Here is a 22,721-nt window from a genome sequence, read left to right on the forward strand (position 1 = left end):
CCCCAGCTCCTGTTCCAGCTGGAATTTCCTGCAGCCCCTGCTGTGGCACCTTCCCAGCCTCGTCCTGATGAAGGCAGCAATAAATCCCTGCAAATGTGGGCCGAGCATTTCCACCCACAGGAAGAGCTCATCAAATACATGGGCAACGTGTTTGCATTGATCTGGCAACTGTTTAATGCAACAACAAGATTCTGTCGTGAAAAACAGTGATTTGTCCAAGTCTCTGATCTCTCCCAGAGTTCAACGAAATCCAGGGAACACCCACCCTGCAGCAGAAACAGGTATTGAACAAAAGCTCCAAGAATTTTCAGTGCTGTCCCAAGAAAATCCATTTGCTGTAGATCTGTTAATTTCCTCCTGCCCAGTTCAGCTGAGCTACACCCCCCTGACATGGTCCCTATACAAACAATTCCCCAAATTTCTGGTGTGCTCTCATCATTCAATGATATTCATATTCAAGGTGGTTCATCACATGAGTGTGCTCAGAATATTTACTCCTTGCTGGACATGTTCCACTGGGGAGATCTCGGAGCTGGCACGAGATCAGTGAAGGGACTCTTTTTTCATCTTACCCTAATGATCACATTTTACACTCCCTTCTCCTGAAGTGCCAGCTAACAAGCAGCCAGGATTGCTTAGCAACCCATTAACTGCTTGTAGCCAGCTTGTGCTCTGAAGGAACTTCTTTATCCTTGGAATTCCTAAAAAATTTCAGCACTGTAATTCCTCAAATGATTCTGGGTCAGTGCAATAAGCTGATCCTATTTCACATAACACCCACCGATCTTCAGCACATGAATTCTCAGAAATACCTGGTGACTTCAGATACTTTTTTTTAAAAGAGAAATCAAATGGAGTGTTAATTAAGTGTACATATGAACAAAAAAATCCAATTTATAACATCTTTTGCAGGAGGACATATCCTCTACTTCTCTGTGTTCCCAGTTTTTAGCACACTGGTAGATTTGGCTATGAAGTTGTAAAGCAAGGTGAGACTTACGAGTTCATTGTAATCAAACTATTTGCTTTGGGTGTCTTGACTATTTAAGAGAAAAAAGATTTAAAGTACCAAAACCAGTAAATAAAGCAGCGACCTTGATGGAACAAGATGTTTTTCTTAAGACTGATCATCTCTTCTCCTCCCTACTAACACTGACCTCTTGACCACTGCACCAGGATTTGGGTACATGGATCAAAAAGACCTTTCTCTGCTTTTCTGTCACACACTGGCAGCTGCAAACTCTGAATAACAGGTTTTGGAGAAGAGCACTGGGAAAGAAATAGGTGTTGGATTACACCCAGTTTTGCAATAGGGTTTGCTGCAGACTGCAGCAAACAGATGATATTTTACAGGAAAACTGAGTGACAGGTGTCAATGTCAAACAAAAACTACTCCAAAAATCCTGACCTTTATTTTCCCTTCTGGCTTATACTCACAACATATCAAAGACAAGCTTTTTTTAATGTACAATTACAAAAAAATATTGCTTTTTGAGCCTTTATGCTCCGAAACACTCAATATAGGATCAAGTACAACATGAATTTTTGACTGTTACTCTTCACCTAATTAATTGTTAATGATTACTTATGAAAAGAATGATGACAATGAAAATAAACTGTTTCAGTGCAGCAACAACTTTGCTTGCTTTTGTAAAACCCTGAATTAATTTCTGTTGGCACAGGTAAGAGTTTAAGCAGCACCTGGTACAAGAAATACCCTGGTGATGGCAAAACTCAAACCAGGGTGTAAAGAAATGCTCAGGAAACACAACCCCACACCAAAAGGGAATTTATTTCACAGCAAAGACTTACTGGGCTGGATGCTGAAGGCGAGTTTGGTCCGTGGGGTGATGGGAGGTGGGGTCAGCTGGGAGCTGGGCGGTGCCGGCGACGCGGAGAAGCGCCTCTCGCTGGACATCACGTTCAGCACCTGGCTCTTGGGTCTCTGGGGCCTCAGGGGGCTGATCTGGGGGGACAGGGAGACAGGGAAGGAGTGAGAGAAATGAGTGCCAGAGCTGGAATTGCCACGTTTTGCTCCTGAGCAGGACGAGGGCAGTGCTAACAGCCAATAGTGCTGATTCCCAGCTCCACGTTCTCCCCTTCTCCCAAGGAACCACAACTCCTCACAGCCTGGCCTGGTTTTCTGAGCTAATTCCCCAAACATTTGTTTAATAAGAGCTGAAGAAATTTAGAGCCTTACCCCAGATTATACAGCGCTCAGAATCTTTATTTTTTCTCACACAGCTCTACTTTCCTGTTAGAATTGATCTCTTTAACCATTTACAGGTGCAACTCTCCTCTGATGAAGACATCATCTGTCCAGAAACACTTTCTTGGTGGTTCCTGGCTGTGCTTGTATTTAATTCACTGAAATATCCCTTTTTCTCTGCTCTGGCTGCTTCATAATCCATTCAAATTTTCCATCAGGAACCCTCAAAAGATACTTTTAATCTGATGGGCAATTCAATACTTTAGTTAAGGTAATTCTTTTTACTGAGTTTAATTCTGAGCTCTACTGATGTTCCCCACTCACCACCCACAGGGTAACAGGAATTACAGTGAAAAAAAAGGAATTTTCATTTCCAACAGATCCAAGAAAATAGAGCAGCAGCCTAAAGTCAAGAAGGGAATTACTCCAAGGTGCTGCACTGGGACAAAACAGAAAGAGCCAGCAGCAATCCAGGCTTTTTCAAAGGATTTTGTCATTTCCCAATGTTTGGTTTTTTATGAAGTACATCGGGAAGGAGAAATCTGAAATGATGTAGAAGTGCTTCCTTTTGTTTTCAGAAACCAAACCCTAAAAGGCTTTGCATCAAAGGCTGCACCTGTGAGACCCTTCCACAACAAATAAACGACCACAAAGTACGGACCTCTTTTTGGAAAGTTCATCAAGGCCTCAGGGTGACCTCTCAGAAATTTGTCTGATGCTAAAATTCAAATCCTAGAGACTCCAAAGGTTTCTGCTTTCCAGATCCTTTAAGGTGTATTTTTAGTAGAATGGATAAGCAAAGCAATCACTTTTTCAGGGGCAGATAATTATAAAAAAGCAACTAAGGAAAACACGTTAATTGGAGAGGGAAACATGCCAGAATCAAGAGAAAAACCAACTGGAGGAAGGTTCCCAAGTTAACCCACTCTGTAATTACTTAAATAAATGTGAACTTCTCCTGTGATTGACAATCTTGGGCTCCTCTGAAAGCTCCACATAAATCACGGATCTGCTGAGGACTAGGAGCTCTTGGGAGGCCACCAATCCATAATGAAGCCATTGCTAATTTCTCCTGGTCTAACGAAGGGCAGATCAATCGTGAGTGATGTCAGACACCACCAAATCAATAAAACACAGCCTGTTCCTCTGATTTCCAACACGAGCCTTCGAGTGCTCTGTTAACTACCTGGCCTCAGAGTGGGGTTTGCTCTCAGCTCCTGGGATCAAAGCACCAACAAGGACAATTTATGTTGAAGAAGTTGATGTGATACTTAAAAGAAGATTATAAATCTCTAGAAAACTATGAAGATATTCCTGATCATCTTCACATAGTGAAGTGCTGAATTTATCTTTGTTGTTTTATGTAATTAAGGCTCAGATTTTGATCAGTCAATAAATTCATGGTGAGCACTGAAATTTGAGAAAGAGTATTTAAACAGCCTCTGAATGCTCCTTTTCAAAGTAAATCTAAAAGATCCATGAAATAATTCCGCAGTTTTAGAACTTCCCCATGTTCTTCCATGGTGATTCATTGGATTGGAAAGAAGAAGACTGGAAACACTCATTTCTTTGGACAACACCATGGTTGGAAAGAGCAGCAGAAGCTCTGCAGAGATGGGTATGGCCACAGACATTTCTCCCACTTCATGTTCTCTGGAAATTTGTCTTCTGCTGTAAAATCCCCAAATATTTCAGAAGCCAGAACTGAGAAAATTCACCAAATAACTGAAATGTTTTAATTGAATGAGTGACAGCACAATGAGCTGTAAAATTCTCAGCAGAACAAATCCAGTAACTATAATAAAAAATTTAGTAACTAAGAGTATTAATTACTAAAATGTCACTTTAGAAACTTTGTAAAGTTTAATTTCCATTTCTAGTCAAATCTGTACTCCCAGCTTCTTTTTTTTAGAAAAAACAATCATTATTTTCCCTCTCCATTTTTAAACCAGCAAACTTTCTTCTTCCAAGTTCTTAATGCAGGAGAAAGCAAAATGTCTTTTTCTTCATACAACGTAAGTGGTAAAAGTGCTTTGGGAGTAATTTCAGCTTCAAAAGGGGACTTACACACAAACATTGGACAATGGAAAAGCTGAATTCCTACCGAATTTCCCTTCCTATCATTAACAGGGGATGCCTCCAGCACGCAGAAATTTGAAGACCAATTTTATCTTTAAACTTATCCTTGATATTATCTGTTCAAAATTCCAGATGACAGCAGTGGGAATTGGGCAACCACTCGTGTAAACTGATCTCAGAAGTGTTTCTTCTGCTTCACCTAAAAATGAACCCCACTCACACCAAACGTTCCAAATCGACTCGGTCGTTCCGGAGCTCGTCAAGGCTTTTGCAGAGGCTGAAAAGGGAGAGCTTTTCTCTCAACAGCAAACTCCTTTTCATATTATTGATCTGTGGACTTGAAGAAGCTCAAAGTAACTGTAAGTAACCAGTTCTGACATTTAATTTCCCTCCCTCTCCATAACCAGGGGAATATTTTTCACACCAGTCAGCCACTGAAAGCTCCTGACTGCGAAGATTGGAAAAACTTGACTCAAACCATGTTGGGCTTTGCTGATTTTTGCTCCTCAGATGACAAATGGGAATATGCCCTGAGGGCTTATCTTGCCCTCCTTTCCAGCTAGAATTTGCATTTTTCCAGTCATAAACAAGCTTTTCCAATGTCCAAGACCTCTGGGAGCTGACAGTGACCTCGCAGTGACATCAGCTGGGTCCCCAGCATCCTAGGATGCCTCCCAACTGCTCCAACTGACTCAGCTGCCCTGAAATACAATTTGCCTCTTCTCTGACATCCCACAAAGCTCTGCTGGTCCATTTGGGACGTGGGAGATGCCAGTGGAAGTCCTGCCATGGTGATTCCAGCCCTCCATCTGTCAAAATACAACTGCTGCAAGGTGCAAAGCCAAACGCATTGCAGGAAAACCATGAGACATGGAAACCTGTGCAAAATGATGCTCACCTGGCTGGCTCTGGCAGGAGGAATCTCCATTTAAACAAACCAGGGCTCATCCAAAATTTACTGAAGTCAATGGAAAAACTCATTGGTTTCAAAGGTGAAAAGCCTGAGACTCCACATGGGATTTTATTGGGAGTTTTTGACTGGGCATATCAAACACAAGAACTCTGATTTTTCAGGATGTCCCAAGAAATGTGTGAGAGATTAACTCATCTCTGGGTGGAAAGGGAGGGGGAAATCCAGAAAACAGAGGACGCGTGGCTGAACATTTCAATAATATCTTCCTAGAAATACCAAACAGAAAGACTTAAAGGATCCAGTTATCAGTGCAAAGTTGGCTCTACAGGTACTTGTGCACATCTTCAAAAGAACCTTACAGTGATTTCTGGGAGGCAAGTTTTAAACTCCTGGCCTCCAAACAGGTGTCCAGGCAGAGATTTGGAGGTCACAGTCAGTTCATGCCCTCGTGCTCCAGCTTTAGACATCCCTGCTTTCAATTTCCCAGCTCCAACTTCTTGGGTTACCTTAAGCCTCGAGGACAGTTCCAGTGAATTAAATCTAAGCCGAGAAGAGAGGGTTTAAGGGAGATATGCCCTGGTTTAATTTCCTTACACACAGGAACTGCTCAGGATTTTCTGCTCCAAACAGCCCTTCAAGGACAGCAACCGCCAGCAGAATGACCTTGGAACATCCCCCCAGACACTGCCACCTGAAACAGGAGCAAAGCCATCCCCATCTACTGGGAACCAGCTATTCCAAAGGCTGCTGGGATGGCAGCATTTACTTCAGCTGTGCTTTACCATCTGTTCCTTTATCCAGTAGTTACAGAGAGCTTTGGGTGAAGATTCTCAGATGATCTTTTCCCGCTGTAAATCAAATCTGTGGTTTTGATTCATCAGCATGGATATTAACGCTGTGGTGTATCCCCTCTGAGTTATTTTTGGTCTACAAAGCAACTAAATGGTAAAAATCAACATTTTGATTTCAAAAGAGAGAGAAGACGGCTCAGAATTAGATAAAGCTTTCCTTGCTAATAAAGTTACCGTTTCTGAAAGGATCACTGCTTCAGCCTGCTGCAGAGAAATATCAGTAGATTTAAATTCTTTATCAAATATCTCTTGATGCTTGCTGTTCCTCTTCTCCTTCTTCTTTTCCTTTTTATCTTTATCTAGGTCATCCTTGTCCAATTTATCTTGCGACCTAGAATGCATCTTTTTTGGCAGGAGGGGCTCCAGCACGAACCTAAAGGAAAATGTTGTTGCTCAGATCAATAAAAATTTTCAAAACAACTAATTTTTATTTACATATTTCCCAAAGTCTCGCTTGAGTTAATGAGGCTTTGCTAATCCAGGAGAACTCATTAGAGGGAGAAGGAGGGGGCAGAAGGTCACAACAATCATAATTGTCTTATAATAAAAATTACTGCACAACTGCTGGAGAAGCAGAGCTGCAGATCTCCCTGCTCTGCAGTAAATTTATTGGTTTATGGCTGCACAAACTCCTGAATTTCACATAAAAAATGAGTTTCTCATTCAGCACTGCCACTCTCCATGCTGTGGCACCTGGAAACTCCAGTTCCACCCCCTGCCATGAGCAGGGACACCTTCCACTATCTCAGTTTTCTCCAAGCCCTGTCCAACCTGGCCCTGGACACTTCCAGGGATGGGGCATCATTTCCAGGGGTGGAGCATTCTTAGCCAGAAAAAGTATTTAATGAATAATTTTAAATTACAAATGAAAAAACCACTAAGATCACACCTAGACAAAACCACACGGGCAGATTTTAAGACCAAACCAAAAATTCCCAAAGCAGGACACTTTTTAACCCTGGAAAAGCCATTTACCATGCCATGGGCTGCATGCAGGTACAGGCCACAATCTTTGCTGTGAAATACCAGAGTATTTAGATTTCAGACAACTTGCAGTGACATTATCCTAATTCCCTCCATTAGCAGCAATATCCAGCAGTGATATCCCAAATCATTATTACTTTTTGTTGTTGTTTCCACTCCACATCAGCTCATTTGATGGGAAGATGCACCTGCAACAGCAGCCCCTGAGCCATTTCCCAAAGCCCAAATCCCACAGGTTGGGAACAAACCCCCAAGGTTTATCATTATTTATTTACAGACAAGGAAAAGGGAGAGTGATGATTTGCCCAGGGCCACAAAGAACTTCAGAGACAGAGCCCAGAGCACAGGACAGCTCTCCCAACACCAGGACTCTTCAGGCACCTGAGTTGGGTATTTTTGGGCTGGCAGTGCCAGCACCTCCGAGGCCGACTGCAAATTTACAAGAGGAATTTCCATCCTTCAGACAATGATTAATTGCCTCCCTTCCAGGCATTAGTATTATTAGGACTATTAATTATTTGGATGCAATGGATCTGTGCTAAAATGGGTCAGCACACTGTGCTCCAGCTGGAAGCACTTCAGGATTGCCAACAGCTGACAAACCCCACCGGACCCTGGGATTCTGCTGCTTCCAACCACTCGGTGCAAGTGCTCACATTTGTACTTCTAAGTCCCATTTTAAGCAGGGAATAAACCCAAGGCCCTTTTCTAAAGTCAGTTTTATTTACACATAGAGTTGGGAGTTGTAAAACATGTACTGTGTCAAAGTCTGCTTTGAGTCTTCGCTGCCTGAAAGCTCCAGAGCAGGAGCTGGAAATGGCAAGAAATAGAAATTGGGTGATATGGATAAGGCACTCTTTTAGCTTCATTTTTAATTGTTTCCTAGCTTCATTTATATTCTCAAAATTAACATATGAAGAGGGAGGACATGGAAAGAGAGAGGAGAACTGACCATGAACCCCATCAACTACAGTAGGAACAGGAGGGAACTTCTGCCAGGTGAGCAGTGCCAAACCACCCACATGATTTTACAGCCACTTGAATTTTTGAGGCCTTTCATGATATTATTTACATCTGATGATTTTTCTTCTCCTGCTCCATTGGTCAAACAAATGAGGGGCTTTTTCAGGACAGTGAAAGTGTCAGTGACAAGAGTTGTTCATTCTGTTTTCCTGTATTGCCCCGGGCTCAGAGCAGGAGCTGAGGTGCACCATGATCTTTGTGGGATCTTTGTAAAAACACACTCTGAGGAGACTCAGATCCTCAAAACCTGCTAGGTGACACCTACCACAACAAAGCTGAGAGGTGAAACTGAAGAAGATAATACCCAATGAGAAAATAAAATAAATGTAAAGATTTTTAAGGGAAAACCAGAAAGAGGCAGGGAAAGAATCAATATTTTTCTTCTGAGACAAAACGAAGTTGTCCACTAACCTGGGATGGTTGTTCTGCCCAAGTTCCAGCAAGACAACTTTGTGGTGAATTAGTCAAAGCTCAGGATCATCTCTGCTGTCCCACATTGAACCAACGTGGGAAAACATTCCAGAGGGCAGTGGAACGAGAGCTGAGCTGTGCTCTGTTCGCAGCTCCTCTCAATGACTACATTAACTCTTTGTAATCAAGGAAGCATCCTGTTGGTCCTCAGGTGCTGTATTTGATTTCACTTGATGCCTTTAGTCTCTAGGCAGGTAATAACTCCCCTCTGAAGGTGCACAGGACTTTCTAGCACATCCCTGCTAAGTCAGCAGCCCTTCAGAAGGCTTTAAAAAACAGCTGCCTTGCTCAAATATTGCATTTCTGGATTACAGGGGTGCCTGAGGGGTGGAAGAGGGAGAAGGGACTTCTGAGGCTGCATGGAAAGCCCAGACAGCAAACAGATTATTTTGTTCTTTGAGGGATGTGACTGTGAGACAGGGCTTATCAACAGAATTCCCAGTTCTCATGTGAAATATCTTGGTAAGTCTTGAAGTACAATCTTGCCATAAGCAGCTTTTCCTCTGGCAGCCCAAGTGAGCAGCAGTGATTGAGCAGTCAGCTAATCCTGCCCTGTGCCCAGCTCCACCTGGCTCCTGGGACAGGGCTGGCTGCTGGGACAGGGCTGGCTGCACACACGGCCTGCAGGGGATCCCACCTGCACTGATACCTGTGAGACTCTAAAAGGGGGAATTTAACTCCTCCTTGGGGTTGTTTGGTGTTGTTTGAATGCTCAGAAGGTTTTGTTTAACGTTGTTGAAGAGTGCAAAAAAGAGTTTTATATTTATCTAGGTTAGAAAACAGGAGACCTTGAGAGAAATGTCTCTGTAGGTTGGGGTTTCTTAGCCAATATTAGGCTGTCACTTAAAAAAATCATGGAAGGGTTTGGGATGGAAAGGACCTTAAAACTCACCCAGTCCCAAAGGCAGGGAGACCTTCCACTATCCCAGGCTGCTCCAAGCCCCATCCAACCTGGCCTTGGACACTTCCTGGGCACCCTGTGCCAGGGCCTGCCCACCCTCCCAGGCAACAATTCCTTCCCAATATCCCATCTAAATCTCCCCACTCTCAGCTTAAAGCCATTTCCCCTGTGTCCTGTCCCTCCATGCCTTGTCCCCAGTCCCTCTCCAGCTCTCCTGGAGCCCCTTTAGGCCCTGGAAAGCGCTCTGAGCTCTCCCTGGAGCCTTCTCCTCTCCAGGTGAGCCCCCCCAGCTCTCCCAGCTGTTTTCAGCTCTGAGATCTGGGAATGCTGACCACCCTGAGACCCCGTGGATGCTTTAGAGACAAGCCCTGGCTGAAGATTCCTCACTCACCCGTCGGAGCCGGGCCGGGAGGGAGTGCTGTCCGAGGAGAGCGAGGACACGGAGGCCACGGACAGCGGCCGGGACGACGACGGCATCGTGAAGGAGCGGACCATGGAGCGGGGCCGGCTGCCCCGCCGCTCATCCAGGCTGGAGAGCTGCAGCCAAGAAATGCCACACCTTTACTGCTTAAATCCCCAAAAAGCTCATATCCACATGCCAAAGGCAACGTGGAAAGGGTCCATGGATTTTCTTCCAGGTACAGTTCGGTGTTATTTAATTAATCGCAGCCAATACATCGTGTTTAACAACAAAAAACCAGGTTCTAAAAGAAATCCATCTGAAGCACTAGACAGAAATATTTAGGTCCTCACAGGCACATGTATAATCTTAAGCACATTCCAAGAATTCCTTTGTTCCAATGGTATTTTCATGCTTTTGTACATCTTGCCTTTAAAAAGCAATCTTTTTACATTTAATTTTTGAATCCATCTCTGCCATCGTTGTGACTGCCCTGTCAATGTATTTCAATGAAATGGATTTAATAAAAACCCAAAAGACCCAAAGTAAAAACCCACAAAGAGAAACTTGATGTCAAAAATACCAGGAGAGCCAATTTACAGAGTGACACTAGGTTAAGAAGAAAATATATGGAAGTTTTGGTTTTGTTTCAGACAATTTCAGAGTTCTGAATAATTCTCCAAGCTTCGTTAGTCATTAATAACTGATATATGCAGAAAATAATTGAACTCTTGCAGTCAACAAATAAGAATCTCATGCTGTTTAATTACAGGTATATTTTCCACCCTGTCAGCTACTGGTAAATTGGCCTTGTACAAGGAAGACAGAAGCGATAAAACTCCATCAATCCTGAACATTTTTACTGGTGGGGAGAGTGAAATTAGAGATAACACCACTTTCCAGTCACCTCCTTGATGATGTAAATGGATATTACTGAAGTGACTGACATGCAGGTATCATTAATGTTAATTATTCCTGTTCTCCCTGGGAATAAATTATTATTTGAACTTTTTCCTGAATATATAAATTTGCAAGATGGGATTTGAAGGACCACAAACAGAACATCAGTTAAAGGATACCATAAAGGCTGGCATGTTCCCTGTAAGATCTCAGTGTCCTCATTAAAAAAAAACTCATTGCTATAGACAGAATCTGAGAACGATTTAGGGTGGAAAAGTCTTCTGAGATTGAGTCCAAGCTGTACCCAATCCCCACCTTGTTACCAGCCCAGAGCTCTGAGTGCCACATCCAGGCCTTCCTTGGGCACCTCCAGGGATGGGCACTCCAAACCTTCCTGGGCAGCCCCTGCCAATCCTTGACAAACCTTTCCATGGAGAAATTCTCCCTGGCAGCAGAGCCCGCCCCCCCCGGCTGCCCCCTCCTGTCAGGGACTTGTGCAGAGCCACAAGGGCCCCCCTGAGCCTCCTTTGCTCCAGGCAGAAGTGATCACATAACAGCATCCCACCCCATTTTTGACTGAATTATCAATTCTATCCTGAATTACAAAGCTGTTTGCTTTGTTCTGGTTTCCCTCACACTGAACACTCAAAAGCAGAACAAACCTCCACTGGAACACCAGAAATTCTTGGCTTTCCCTTAAGGATGAAGCAGCAACTGCAAATAGGTTGTTGGAATGAGAAAAGCACGAATTTCATTCCTTCTAAACTTATGGAGTAGGAGCTGTGGATTTCCTGCCTGCCTACATTTAGTGTAGGTACAACCACATGGTGCCATAGAGCAGCACAGCCCTCTCTTCCCTAAAGGAATTCCACCTCGGGAAAGGTGACGTTCAGCTTGGGAAGAATCCTGCTAAGTGCCCATTTTTAAATTCATTTTTGTAACCCAAATCCTTCAGAACTGAAGGATTAGCTTGACTTTCAAGGAACAGACTCAGGCAGTTTAGAAATTGCTCCCGTGCTCGGAAGTGAAAGCACCGAGCCTTCCTCAACATCTCCCACCTGCTCACTGTTCCATACTTTGATGATCACTGGGAACAACCAGGAATGCTGCATCCACATCGTTTTTTTTAATCAATGGAATTATCACACAGGAATAGTGAGTTGCTGTAATTTAAGGAAATTCCAGCTATTGTGGAAAGGAGAAATTGGGAGGGAACTTACGATGGCACGGACTCCGTACTGCTTTTCCACCTTGTCCTTCAGCTGCCTGAAACACGCCTCCATCCTCTCATGGAATGGCCTCAGGGCCTCTGTCACCTTCTCCCCATGGATCCGGATGCCTTCAGCCAGGAATGGGATCTGGAAAGCAGAGTTTGGCTGTTCCACCATGCCCAGCCCTTCCTGAGTGAAGGGACGTGGCAACACTCCCACAGCAGTGCAAGAGCTCACACAGTAACAATAATATCGGCGATAAGAGCAATAGTAACAGTAATTATAACACTACTAATAATAATAAATAGCAACAATAATAAAAAGATTCAAAATGACAACAAGAATTATTACTATGATCACAGCGACCATCATCATTCATTGCACAGAGGTACAACAGGATCTAAAAAACAGCTCTCCACGATTTCCCTATTTTTCTATTAAGCAAAATCCTTTAAATTTAATACAGCCCTAATTCTGCCCAGAAATCCCATATTGGATTCATCCCACAGCACAAACCCCCCTGTGATATTCCATTCTCAAGCCCCCACGGATGCTGTACTTTAAAACAGCAAACTGATGAATGATGAGTCTCACACCGGGTTACTAATGCCAAATCCTTTCCCAGTTCCATGAGAATGAAATCCTGAAGAAGAAAATAGTTTATGTTTTCTTTAATAAATGCTCTTTCTAAAGCTGCAAATGAGTTACAAACTTGGACAGATATATATTGCAGAGCAATATTTATTAATAAAACATACAGTTTTATAAGCTATATAGTTCTCCTTAGAAAAATTATTTTATTTTCCCTGGGAAGAAAACAGAAGAGGAAAAAAATTAAATTAATTCTCTTTTGTAACTGAAAATAATCATTTATCTTCAAGGCTTCTGTCACCAAATATCCATGCCAGCACAGGATTATATAATTAGTTCCTAGTGTGGAGGTGTAGCTGACCTTTGGAAACGTTTTAAGAGAGACATTTTCATTCCCACAGCTACCCAGACACACCATTAGAGTTTTCTACCTCCAGCTCAGGAAAAATATTTCCTCTTCCAGGTCCGTTTCAGCCCACACATTGCTCTGATTCTAACTCAGATATTCTCTGCAGCAATCAAGCTAAGAGGCTTCTTCTTAATAATTCATAATTAAATCATAATACTGATTAAAAACAGATTTTTCTAATAACACTGAGCAGCAATCAGAAGGAGCAGCTTTATTAGTAAGGAGAATAATAAATACACAGATGAATTACAGATGAACAAACTCAAGAAATCTTATCAAGATGATGCCCTGTGATTTGGCACTATTTAAATGGACAGAGCTGCTTCTCCTAAAAGACTACAAACAAAGAGAAGAATAACGACTTTTTTTTTTAATGTAGTGGCTTCTATTTATAACCACATGGATTTGCCCTCGACAAAAATTAAACGTGAAACCAGAAAGATTTTCCTGCTCTGAGTAAGTAAATGAATTTGTAAATTTTCATAATTATCAGGCCACACTCCTGTTTTGGAAGGCTAAGTGGTCACTTGGCTCCTTTATTTCAAAGAACTGCTGATATTTGAAATGGATTCTTTTTTTAAAAGTTGGAATTACCAAGGTGAAGCACATGAGGGGTCTGAAGCTTCAGGTCTTGAGACCATTTTATGGGCAGAAAACGCACTGAGGAGCCTGTCCTAGGGATCAGCCACCTCCAGGTTGGAAAATCAAGCAACAGGAAGCAAATGACATTATTTGTAGGAAAAAAAATGTGGGGGGAAGGAGAAGGAGAAAGGAGAAGGGGAAGGGGAAAGGAGAGGGGAGGGGAAGGAGAAGGGGAAGGAGAAGGGGAAAGGAGAGGGGAAGGAGAAGGAGGAGGAGGAGGAGGAGAAGAAGGAGAAGAAGGAGAAAGAGAAGGACAAGGATAAGAAGGACAAGGAGAAGGGCAAGGAGAAGCAGGAGAAGCAGAAGCAGGAGGAGGAGAAGGAGGAGACAGAGGAGGAGGTGAAGAAGAAGGAGGAGGAGGAGGAGGAGAAGAAGGACAGGTTTGTTAATGTTTTACAGAAGTTGAAATTGAAATTAATAAACGCCCCATGGCCTTGCCCCAGAACAATGGGAGGCTGCTGAGTCAGGATATTTGGCCTCCCTGTCCAAGACCACTTAATCTTTAAACATTTATCAAGTGCAGGAAGAACCTTCTAACTGTGTTACCATTTCTGTTGCATCTTCTACCAACTCCAAAATTCCTCCTGTGTCTCCGTTCCAGACACAGGGGAATGTCCTGACGAGTGACATGGAATTTTACATCTCCATGAATTGTTGTTAAGAGACAGAATTTTGCCACATTCAGGATACTCCCAACTAATCTGGCCTTGGAGAAAAGGCACTTTCTAATTTCATAACTCTGTTCTTGGCTGATTTTAAAATTTTATAAAGTTCCACTGCAACTTCAAATTATTCCCTGATTTGTCTCACCCCCCCTTTTTTTTAAATCTCGATCTTCTTGGCTGAAAAGAATGAAAAAAACAACATTGATTTGAATTATTAAACTAATCTTTGAAAACAATATTTCAAAACAAAGGTATCATAAAGCATGATCATAAAACCTGCATTTGGTATGCAGCAGTTCTTCCATCTCTGTGGAAGGAGTACAAGGTTTTTATGTGCCGTGGTGTTTTTCTGTTTTGGAGTGCTGTAAATACTTTAGCTAAATGCAGAGTGACTAATGTCATCAATCATTCATTTCTCTGCCTTAATTTCAATCAATCATTTCATTATCTTCATGTTCGAATGAAAGATCAGCTCGAAATGGTGCAGTTGCATGGGAACGGTTTTTTGCCTAAGTTGGAAAAGCACCAAGAAGGACAAAAATGGACATTGCTTTGCTAATGGAATTTATGTGAATTAATAAGGGGCAGAAACAAAATGTACACCTAAAGTCCACAGGAATTACAGAAGGATCATATCCTGAATTCCACAGCACAATGGAGAAAGAGGTATGGGGAGAGAAAAAAATTAAATTTAGCTGGTCAGCTGGTAATACAATTGTCAGGCTCCTATTTCATACACCCAGATTGATTTATGCAGCAGGGAGAAAACTCCATGTGATTACAAAACTCTGAGGCCCACATTATTGGAAAATGAAAACTCCTTTTTGCTTTCCATCACTGTTGGCCCAGGAGGAATTCAGCCCCTGCCAAGGCTTCCGTACGCATCCCTCTCCCAATATTTGGGAGCTGACTCCCACCTGGCTGGAAACTGAAAGAATTTGAGAGGAATTTTAAATTTTAGGATACCCTAAATGTGTATGAAACATCCAAGGTAATTTAAAAGCACTGAAGCAGCTTTTAATGACCATAATTTTCAAATTTAGAAATAATTTTGGATCCCTTTTCTCTATTTGCTTCGTTCCTGTTGTTTTGGAACTACTAAGCTGATGGGAAATCATGTGTTTAAAAGCCCTGAATAATTAAAATACAGTGTGATCAGCTGCCACACACATTTTCAAATTGTAATATTATTTTAATACGCAAGTGTCACCAAAGTGAGCCTTTGCTGAGGGGAAGTGTGTTTGGAATTCATTTGGAAGTATCACTCTCAGAGGCAAAGACACAGAGCTGACACCAAGTCAGTCTTCTGGGACCAAATTATTTTCCTCTATAAAACTTAAAGCTTATAAAATCTAATCTTCTCTAAAAGCTCACAAGAAAATAAATAAATAAAGGCTTTTTTTTTTCCCCAGACCAAAAGAGTTTTTATTCACTGATGGTTTTATGGCCTTCAGAGGATATTTTATTTTTGAATCCTGTAGCTTTGGTTCTACCACCTCTAAGACTGAAATGAACAGAAATGTAAATTATTCCCTTTATTATAAAGACAGAATTGAATATGAAAAGACAATGATTCACTTTCTTCTGCTGTGGGGAAAAAAAAAAAAAACATTTCCAATCAAACTGGTATTTTTTTAGTTATCACAAAATTATCCTCAGACCACAGGAAAATGTCCAGTCTGTGAGTACAGAACAAAACTGGAATTGTCCCTTGTTTGCTCTGAAAAATATTTTCTCATTTGGTACAGATGGGAGATTTTCACTTATGAAGTTTGTAAAAAAAAAAAAAAAGAAAAAATAAAAGGTGTTGATCATATTTGTTCTCTGTGTGTTTATCAAAATGAGAAATTATGTCAGATTTGAAAACATGAACTTTAACTCAAGCTCCAAGACAAGATTGAAATGGCAAAGAAATGTATCCCAGGTGAGGATAATGTCTGAATTTTCTCCAAAGTGACACCAAGCTGCCTTTCCACAGCTGCTGGCTCTGCCAAACCTGACTTCAAGATTTTTACCTGCCAAGCAATCAGATCCTTCAGCTTTTCAATCTTGTCATGATCCTCGGGATGCTCGTGCATGTATTTTTCAGTAAAAAAAGCCTAATTGAGAAAGAGAGAAATGAGCAAATTATTTCAGCAAGCGAAATATCTCCTACCAGAAGAACGAGCTACAACGGAGATAAATCGATGAACTCAGATATTCTGCGAAGGAACAGCTACAAATGCAAAGTGAAAATTATGGAACCACAGAATCCCAGGATGGTTTGGGTTGGAGGGACCTTAAACTTCATCCAGTGCCAGCCCTGCCATGGGCAGGGACACCTCCCACTGTCCCAGGCTGCTCCCAGCCCCAATGTCCAGCCTGGCCTTGGGCACTGCCAGGGATCCAGGGGCAGCCCCAGCTGCTCTGGGCACCCTGTGCCAGGGCCTGCCCACCCTCCCAGGGAACAATTCCTGCCCAATATCCCATCCAGCCCTGCCCTCTGGCACTGGGAAGCCATTCCCTGTGTCCTGTCCCTCCAGCCCTTATCCAAAGTCTCTCTCCATCCTTCCTGTAGCTCCTTCAGACTCTGCAAGGCCACACTGAGGTCACCCCGGAGCTTCTCCTCTCCACGCTGAACATTCCCAACTCTCCCAGCCTCTCTTCCCAGCAGAGCTGCTCCATCCCTCCTCTGGCCTCTCTGTGCTGGGATCAGCTGAGGCCCAGCAGGAGAGGGAATCCTGAGGGAATTCCGGCATTACCTTCTCGTAGTTGGCGAAGCCTCCCATGACAGCGGGGTCCACGATGCCGTTGAGCAGCATCGACAGGGGGTTGATGGGGAGGTTGGGATCACTGAGGTGCTGCTGCACCATGTTATTGATCTTATCATTGGTCAGCTGCATGGTTTCGATGGCATTTTCCAGCGGGCTGATCTCCACCTGAAACCCAAACAAAAGGAGCTTCCAAGCAAGGAGCAGAGTTTTTAACCTGCTCAGCAAAACCCCATGGGCAGAAACATTTCAGGCCTTTCAGAAGCGAGGTTCTTGGGAGATTTTTGACCAATAATTACCAGAAAGGGTGATTTCAGGCATTTAGATATTTGGTATCTCTGTGCTGCAGTCACTGATATGATGATGGGTATCAGTGGAGGAAGTTAACTGCATTTTGCTGCTGCAGGAGAGATTACATCCCAGCACAACACCCAGAAAGGCTCTGGCAGGAATCACGTGGGGTTTTTGGAGGATTATGGAGAACGTCAGAGATTAAGGGTCGGTGGGTTTTAGCAGCACAAAGAAGATCCAGCTTAACGTAACAGTAAGAAAGAAATGATAACTTTAACGTGGATTTTCGGATGGAAAATGTAATCCTAAGCCACTGAAAAATCAAGAAGATGTTTTTGCAGTGTTTATTTTGGTGTGCTTCCAAGGACATCGAGTTTAATACGTTGATGAGGTGACATCTAAACTATCTGCTGTGCTTTCTCCCAAGAGGTCACATTTTCTTCATCTGAGCATCCAGAACTGAAGGGAGAAATTTCCTTTCTGCCTGGACTTCAATGAAGAGAGACCTCAGACATCTTCACAGGGTGAATTAGCTCTTCTACTGTCTAAAACTGGCTTTATTTTAATTGACTGACCTCCAGCTACCTTTTATGCCCAGCTGTGTCTTTCAAAAAGTTCATGTTGAGAAACCAGCCTTAAAATACTTGAAATATTAGTGAATGGGCTAAAAATCAGTAACTCTCACAGTGACCCAGAGTGTAGCGAGTCCTCACTGGAAGACACAGGCTGCTTGTATGAAAAAAATGATGTGGTAGGGAGAGAAAAGGAAGGTTAACTGAGGCCTGTGAGGAAAATGCAAGTGTATATTTGATTACAGGCTCATTTGCATAAATGCCACATAAACAAAGCAGCACTTCTACCTGGCTATCAGTTGCTTACCCTGTTTCTGAGAACCACTTCTAATCAAATCTCTTTGGTTGTTACTCTTACACCTGCCAGCTGATTACATCAAGGATGTTTTAATTAGCATTTTTAGCAGCCTGCCTGCTGAATTATTCTGGAAGGCAGGGAAGGAGCCTGGTGTTTCTGCTGGGAATAGGGAGCAGGCCAGGCTCGGACAGAGCCCAGCGTGCCACGGGGGGAATTTGGACTGGGGAGTGAAGCCACATTCAGCCTCCGATTGGGCAAGAACTGCTGGGAACATCAGAGGCTAAATTTAGCATTCTGTCATTTGTATTAATGGGCTTATAACTATGCAATAATGTGTTGATGAACCATTGCTTTTAAAGCTCTTGAGCATCTACAGAAATTAGCACTCATTGAGCTGACAGCTTTTTGACTTTTCTGTAGCAGCAATCATGGCTTTCTTTCTCATTCTCCTTTCTTTTACTACTCTTGTAACACTCCCTCTAATTTTTTAAAAGCAGATGGAGAATTGCAGTTGCCATCTCACTACTACAAACTGGGCTTTGGAACCTAGTGAAAGCTATTTATGACACGTAAATTCTGAGCCTTGTTCCCAGTGCCTTCCTGACTCTGGGCACTCCTCACTCTATCAGGGAAAACAGGAATTACGTTCTCCTGATATGTCTGCACCAGTACAAAATTCGGAGATAAAAACAAAACAGAGATGAGCATTTGTGCTTTTAAACCCAAGTGTGATTCAAAATCCAGGTTCTAATTCCCTGGCTGGTCTCAGCAAATTTTTCCCCTACATCTACTTGTGTCCAGCTGAAGCAAATCAGATACAGAATAACAAATGCTGGCCCCAAACTCCTTGCAGATAATGAAGAGATTGCAAAGGTTTAGGTGAAAGTACTCAGAAGGAATTTGAAAAGCCAATAGATCTAAAGCAATTCTCCATGTTCCTATGGATTATGTAACGTAATCCACTGCATTTATGAAATTACTCAGTTCTCTCAGCACTGATTTGACGGGCTCTCACCTCTCCCTTTAACGATATTCCAGTGCCATCAATAAAACATGAAACATGCAGAGCTGCTTGAGTATCCTGGTGCTTAGTAAGGGATCAATAATATCTGTATCCATAATCACAATTTAGCATTACAGGGATGTAAACCCTGTGATCCTCCTTGCAGCATTTTAGCTGACAGGGATCTTGAGGAAAGTCAATACCCATTTTGTAGGAGCTGTGCCAGACGAGGTCAGAAGTTATCTGTAGCACTCTTCCCACACGTTATTAAGTTCCATTCTGGTATCATTTCTCAGCTGTGCAGCTCATACAATCCTTGCTCCCAAAAGGCTGACAGCAGGCACTCTCCCAGGATTTATGCCCATTTTGATGCCAGGCAGAGCATTAGAGGAGTACACACAAAGTGCCTGTCAGGCTCTGCCCTCTGCTCATCAGGACTGGCATCAGAGCTGCCAGCCTTTACAAACAGCACTTCTTGCCATCATGAAGATAACACAATCTTCTCCATCAGGATTATATTGAAACTACAAAATTCATTAAAAATTCAATGTGTTTTATTCAGCAGCCTATTACTGTCACACATCACATTCATATTCTGTTACTATAGATACCATAGTAATTTTCTGCATTACTTCCATTCCTCCAAATACAACTGTCCAACATAACCTCAATGGAGCAATGAAAAAGGTTTTAATTAATCATATGCAAATTGTTCTTTTCCTTTAAAAATAAGCCTCACAAGAGAGATTTAAAAAACGCAGTAACAATGTTTTTATTGCTACTTAAAAATTACAGCTGCATAAGAATAATTTAATCTTAAAGGCATTTAATGGATATGTCTTATCTAAACAGTCTAAATGGTTGAACAGAGAAATGAGTAATTTGGAGTTACTCTGTGAGGTTGCTGAGGGTATATTTAGCTAAATATGGAGAAGAAACAAAAACAACCTTTAATCACAAGTGGTAAGAAATGCAGCCATACAATGCATTTGATTATTGGGGTATTTTGAATTAATGACAATCAAAATACCCAGATCTTCTTTTCTAAAATTCAGGCTACATTCTCTGGGATAGAGCAGGGTTCCCCTACACCATCTCAGGTCCCTCTTCCTTTCAGGCACCTGCTGAGAGACACAAATACTTTATAAAAGGGCTGAAGGCCTTGGAGGGCTGGCTGCACTCCCTTCCCTTGGGAATGGAAAAGCACTGCCTGAGTCACCCTCAGTCAACAATCAGCACCATCAGCAAGTTCCCTCAGGATGTGCCAGGTACAATCCCATGGATTCCTTGCTCACAGAACTCAGCACAGTCTCTGAGACACAGAAATGCTCCCTGGCTGTATAAAATCCCCATTTTTAAAGTAATCTCAATAAAGCCAAACCGATCTTACCATGAAAACTGATTTGACTTCGAACCACCTCAGGATCCCTGGTAATTTATAGGCTGTCACGTAGATGGTTCTCTCAATCCACATGTTCTGCCAAGGGAACACAAGTGTCACATTATCACAGGGACAGCTTTGATCCCGAGCAAAGCCCTAAAACATTGGCACCAGGGCAAGGGACCAAGGTACGGCAGATGTTACAGAGCCAGGGGCAAATTCCAAATGGAAGATGGAGCAGCACTGATTTAAATCTGGTACGTGACTTAGCAGGGAACAACTGCTCCCTTTCTCAAGGAGAATGCCACAGAAAGATCCACTGGTTTTACTGGATGCAATTGTTCATGGAATCATGGAATGGTTTGGGTTGGAAGGGACCTTAAAGCCCATCCAGTGCCACCCCCTGCCGTGGGCAGGGACACCTCCCACTGTCCCAGGCTGCTCCCAGCCCCAATGTCCAGCCTGGCCTTGGGCACTGCCAGGGATCCAGGGGCAGCCCCAGCTGCTCTGGGCACCCTGTGCCAGGGCCTGCCCACCCTTCCAGGGAAGGAATTTTATTGACCATTAGATGAAACAAATGGTTTAGTAAAAAAGAAAAAAAAAAAGCAAAAGGTACTAGTGACAAAAGATTTTCAGATGCCTGACTGGAATCTTCATGGCAAGACAAGTTTGAGGTGTAACAATTTAAAATCCTTTCTCAGAAGAGCTGTTTTTACCAAATAAATACAGCTTTGCCCTTTTTTTTCTCCTATTGGTATAAACCAGAACATGATAAATTGGCTTAATTAACTTTCTATGAAAAATAATCCCTTTAAACCTAGAATTTATTTCTCAACAAGCAAAAGATAATGAATGGCTCAGATTCTCAAAATAGAGGGGGATAAACAAGCAAACCCAAAGTGGTTTATTTTCTTTATAATTTCTTACTGCAAATTCGTTGTCTGGGTTTTTCTCTCCTTTGCGAACGGGGCGCGAATACTCAAAGCGCTGGACTTCGTTCACCCTGTAGAAACTGAAAGAAGGGCAAAGAATCATGGAATTACACAACAGATTGGGTTGGAAGTGACCTGAAAGATCATGCAGTTCCAAGCCCCAAAAGCACAATGAAAATCAAGCACTGTCTGTTTGGGAATTGATACTAAATTCTAGTATTAGAGAAAGTTTATGAACAAATATGGGATCGCTCTTTTCCAGTGGGTTGGATGGAATCTGTGCCAATATTAAAAATCACCATTAAACACCCTCACCATCCCCACAGCCCTTGGCTGTGCAGAGATTCTTAATACAACAAAAATGTGTTATAAAGGGGATGGAGAAAACGACCAAGCCCAACCCAAACCCAACCCAAACTCACCTCACGATTTGCTCTGACACCGGCCTGTGAAACCTCGAGGGTAAATCCAGTTTGGGTTTTACAGTGAAGCACTGAATATCTGAATTTCAGGGGTTAAGAAGTGAAAAGGGCATTTCAGTCACACAGAGCAAACAGCCCAACAGGAACACACCAAAAAAAGGACAAAACAACAAAATTGGTGCGTTACGCCCGTCAGGGTGGAAGTGCAACACGCTGGCCATAAATCCTTGACCTGAGCTGCTGGACGCACTGGTTGTACTGGTTGTACTGGTTGTACAGCCCAAGGATACACTGGCCAGAGGAGGTTTTGATGTCATCGCCCGGGGGTGACGTTGTCTTCATCTTCTCGGCGTTGGGGAACTGCGTCAGCAGCCGCGCCTCAAAGTCCTCGCGGCGCTCGTACTCCTTGCCCCGGTAAATGAACACCTTGTTCTGCAAACAGAGGCACCCACAGCTGGCACCAGCACCCCCAGTGCTAAAACCAGTGCCCCCAGTACAGAACTGGGGCCTCAGAAGCGCTGACAGCAATGCTGGTAAGAGAACAATTTCACATTCCTCACACTATGGCTTAATCGTTAATTTACCAATTTTTAATGCTGATTCAATGAAGCACAAATTGGTTTTCTCACCTCCAATTCAGGGCTGGATCAATTAGCCCACGATCACCTTTAGGTATTTTTATAAGCCACTCTAAAATCACTTCAACACGTGATTTCAAGGATCTGTTAACATTGGTGGCCATTGAAAATGTATTAAGAGAAATTATTACCAAATCCAAGATGTCTCCTCCCCCTTCCACAGCTAATGATGGAATGGATGTCAA

At 42.7% G+C, this 22,721-nt stretch overlaps 1 protein-coding gene across 1 annotated transcript in view; it reads right to left on the reverse strand.

Moving 5' to 3' along the window:
• DOCK1 (dedicator of cytokinesis 1) overlaps positions 1 to 22,721 on the reverse strand; it is a 244,271-nt gene that overhangs the window by 11,426 nt on the left and 210,124 nt on the right. Inside the window, exons 41-50 of the mRNA XM_017733893.1 lie at positions 22,189 to 22,330; positions 21,899 to 21,977; positions 21,472 to 21,556; positions 20,554 to 20,640; positions 16,991 to 17,167; positions 16,265 to 16,348; positions 11,952 to 12,089; positions 9,823 to 9,968; positions 6,227 to 6,425; positions 1,813 to 1,966 (exon numbers count right to left, since the gene is read on the reverse strand). Coding sequence (XP_017589382.1) covers positions 1,813 to 1,966; positions 6,227 to 6,425; positions 9,823 to 9,968; positions 11,952 to 12,089; positions 16,265 to 16,348; positions 16,991 to 17,167; positions 20,554 to 20,640; positions 21,472 to 21,556; positions 21,899 to 21,977; positions 22,189 to 22,330 — 1,291 coding nt within the window. The remainder of the gene's footprint in view (positions 1 to 1,812; positions 1,967 to 6,226; positions 6,426 to 9,822; positions 9,969 to 11,951; positions 12,090 to 16,264; positions 16,349 to 16,990; positions 17,168 to 20,553; positions 20,641 to 21,471; positions 21,557 to 21,898; positions 21,978 to 22,188; positions 22,331 to 22,721) is intronic.

This window comes from Corvus brachyrhynchos, unplaced genomic scaffold, assembly GCF_000691975.1.
Source record: "Corvus brachyrhynchos isolate BGI_N302 unplaced genomic scaffold, ASM69197v1 scaffold514, whole genome shotgun sequence".
NCBI classification, from domain to species: domain Eukaryota; kingdom Metazoa; phylum Chordata; class Aves; order Passeriformes; family Corvidae; genus Corvus; species Corvus brachyrhynchos.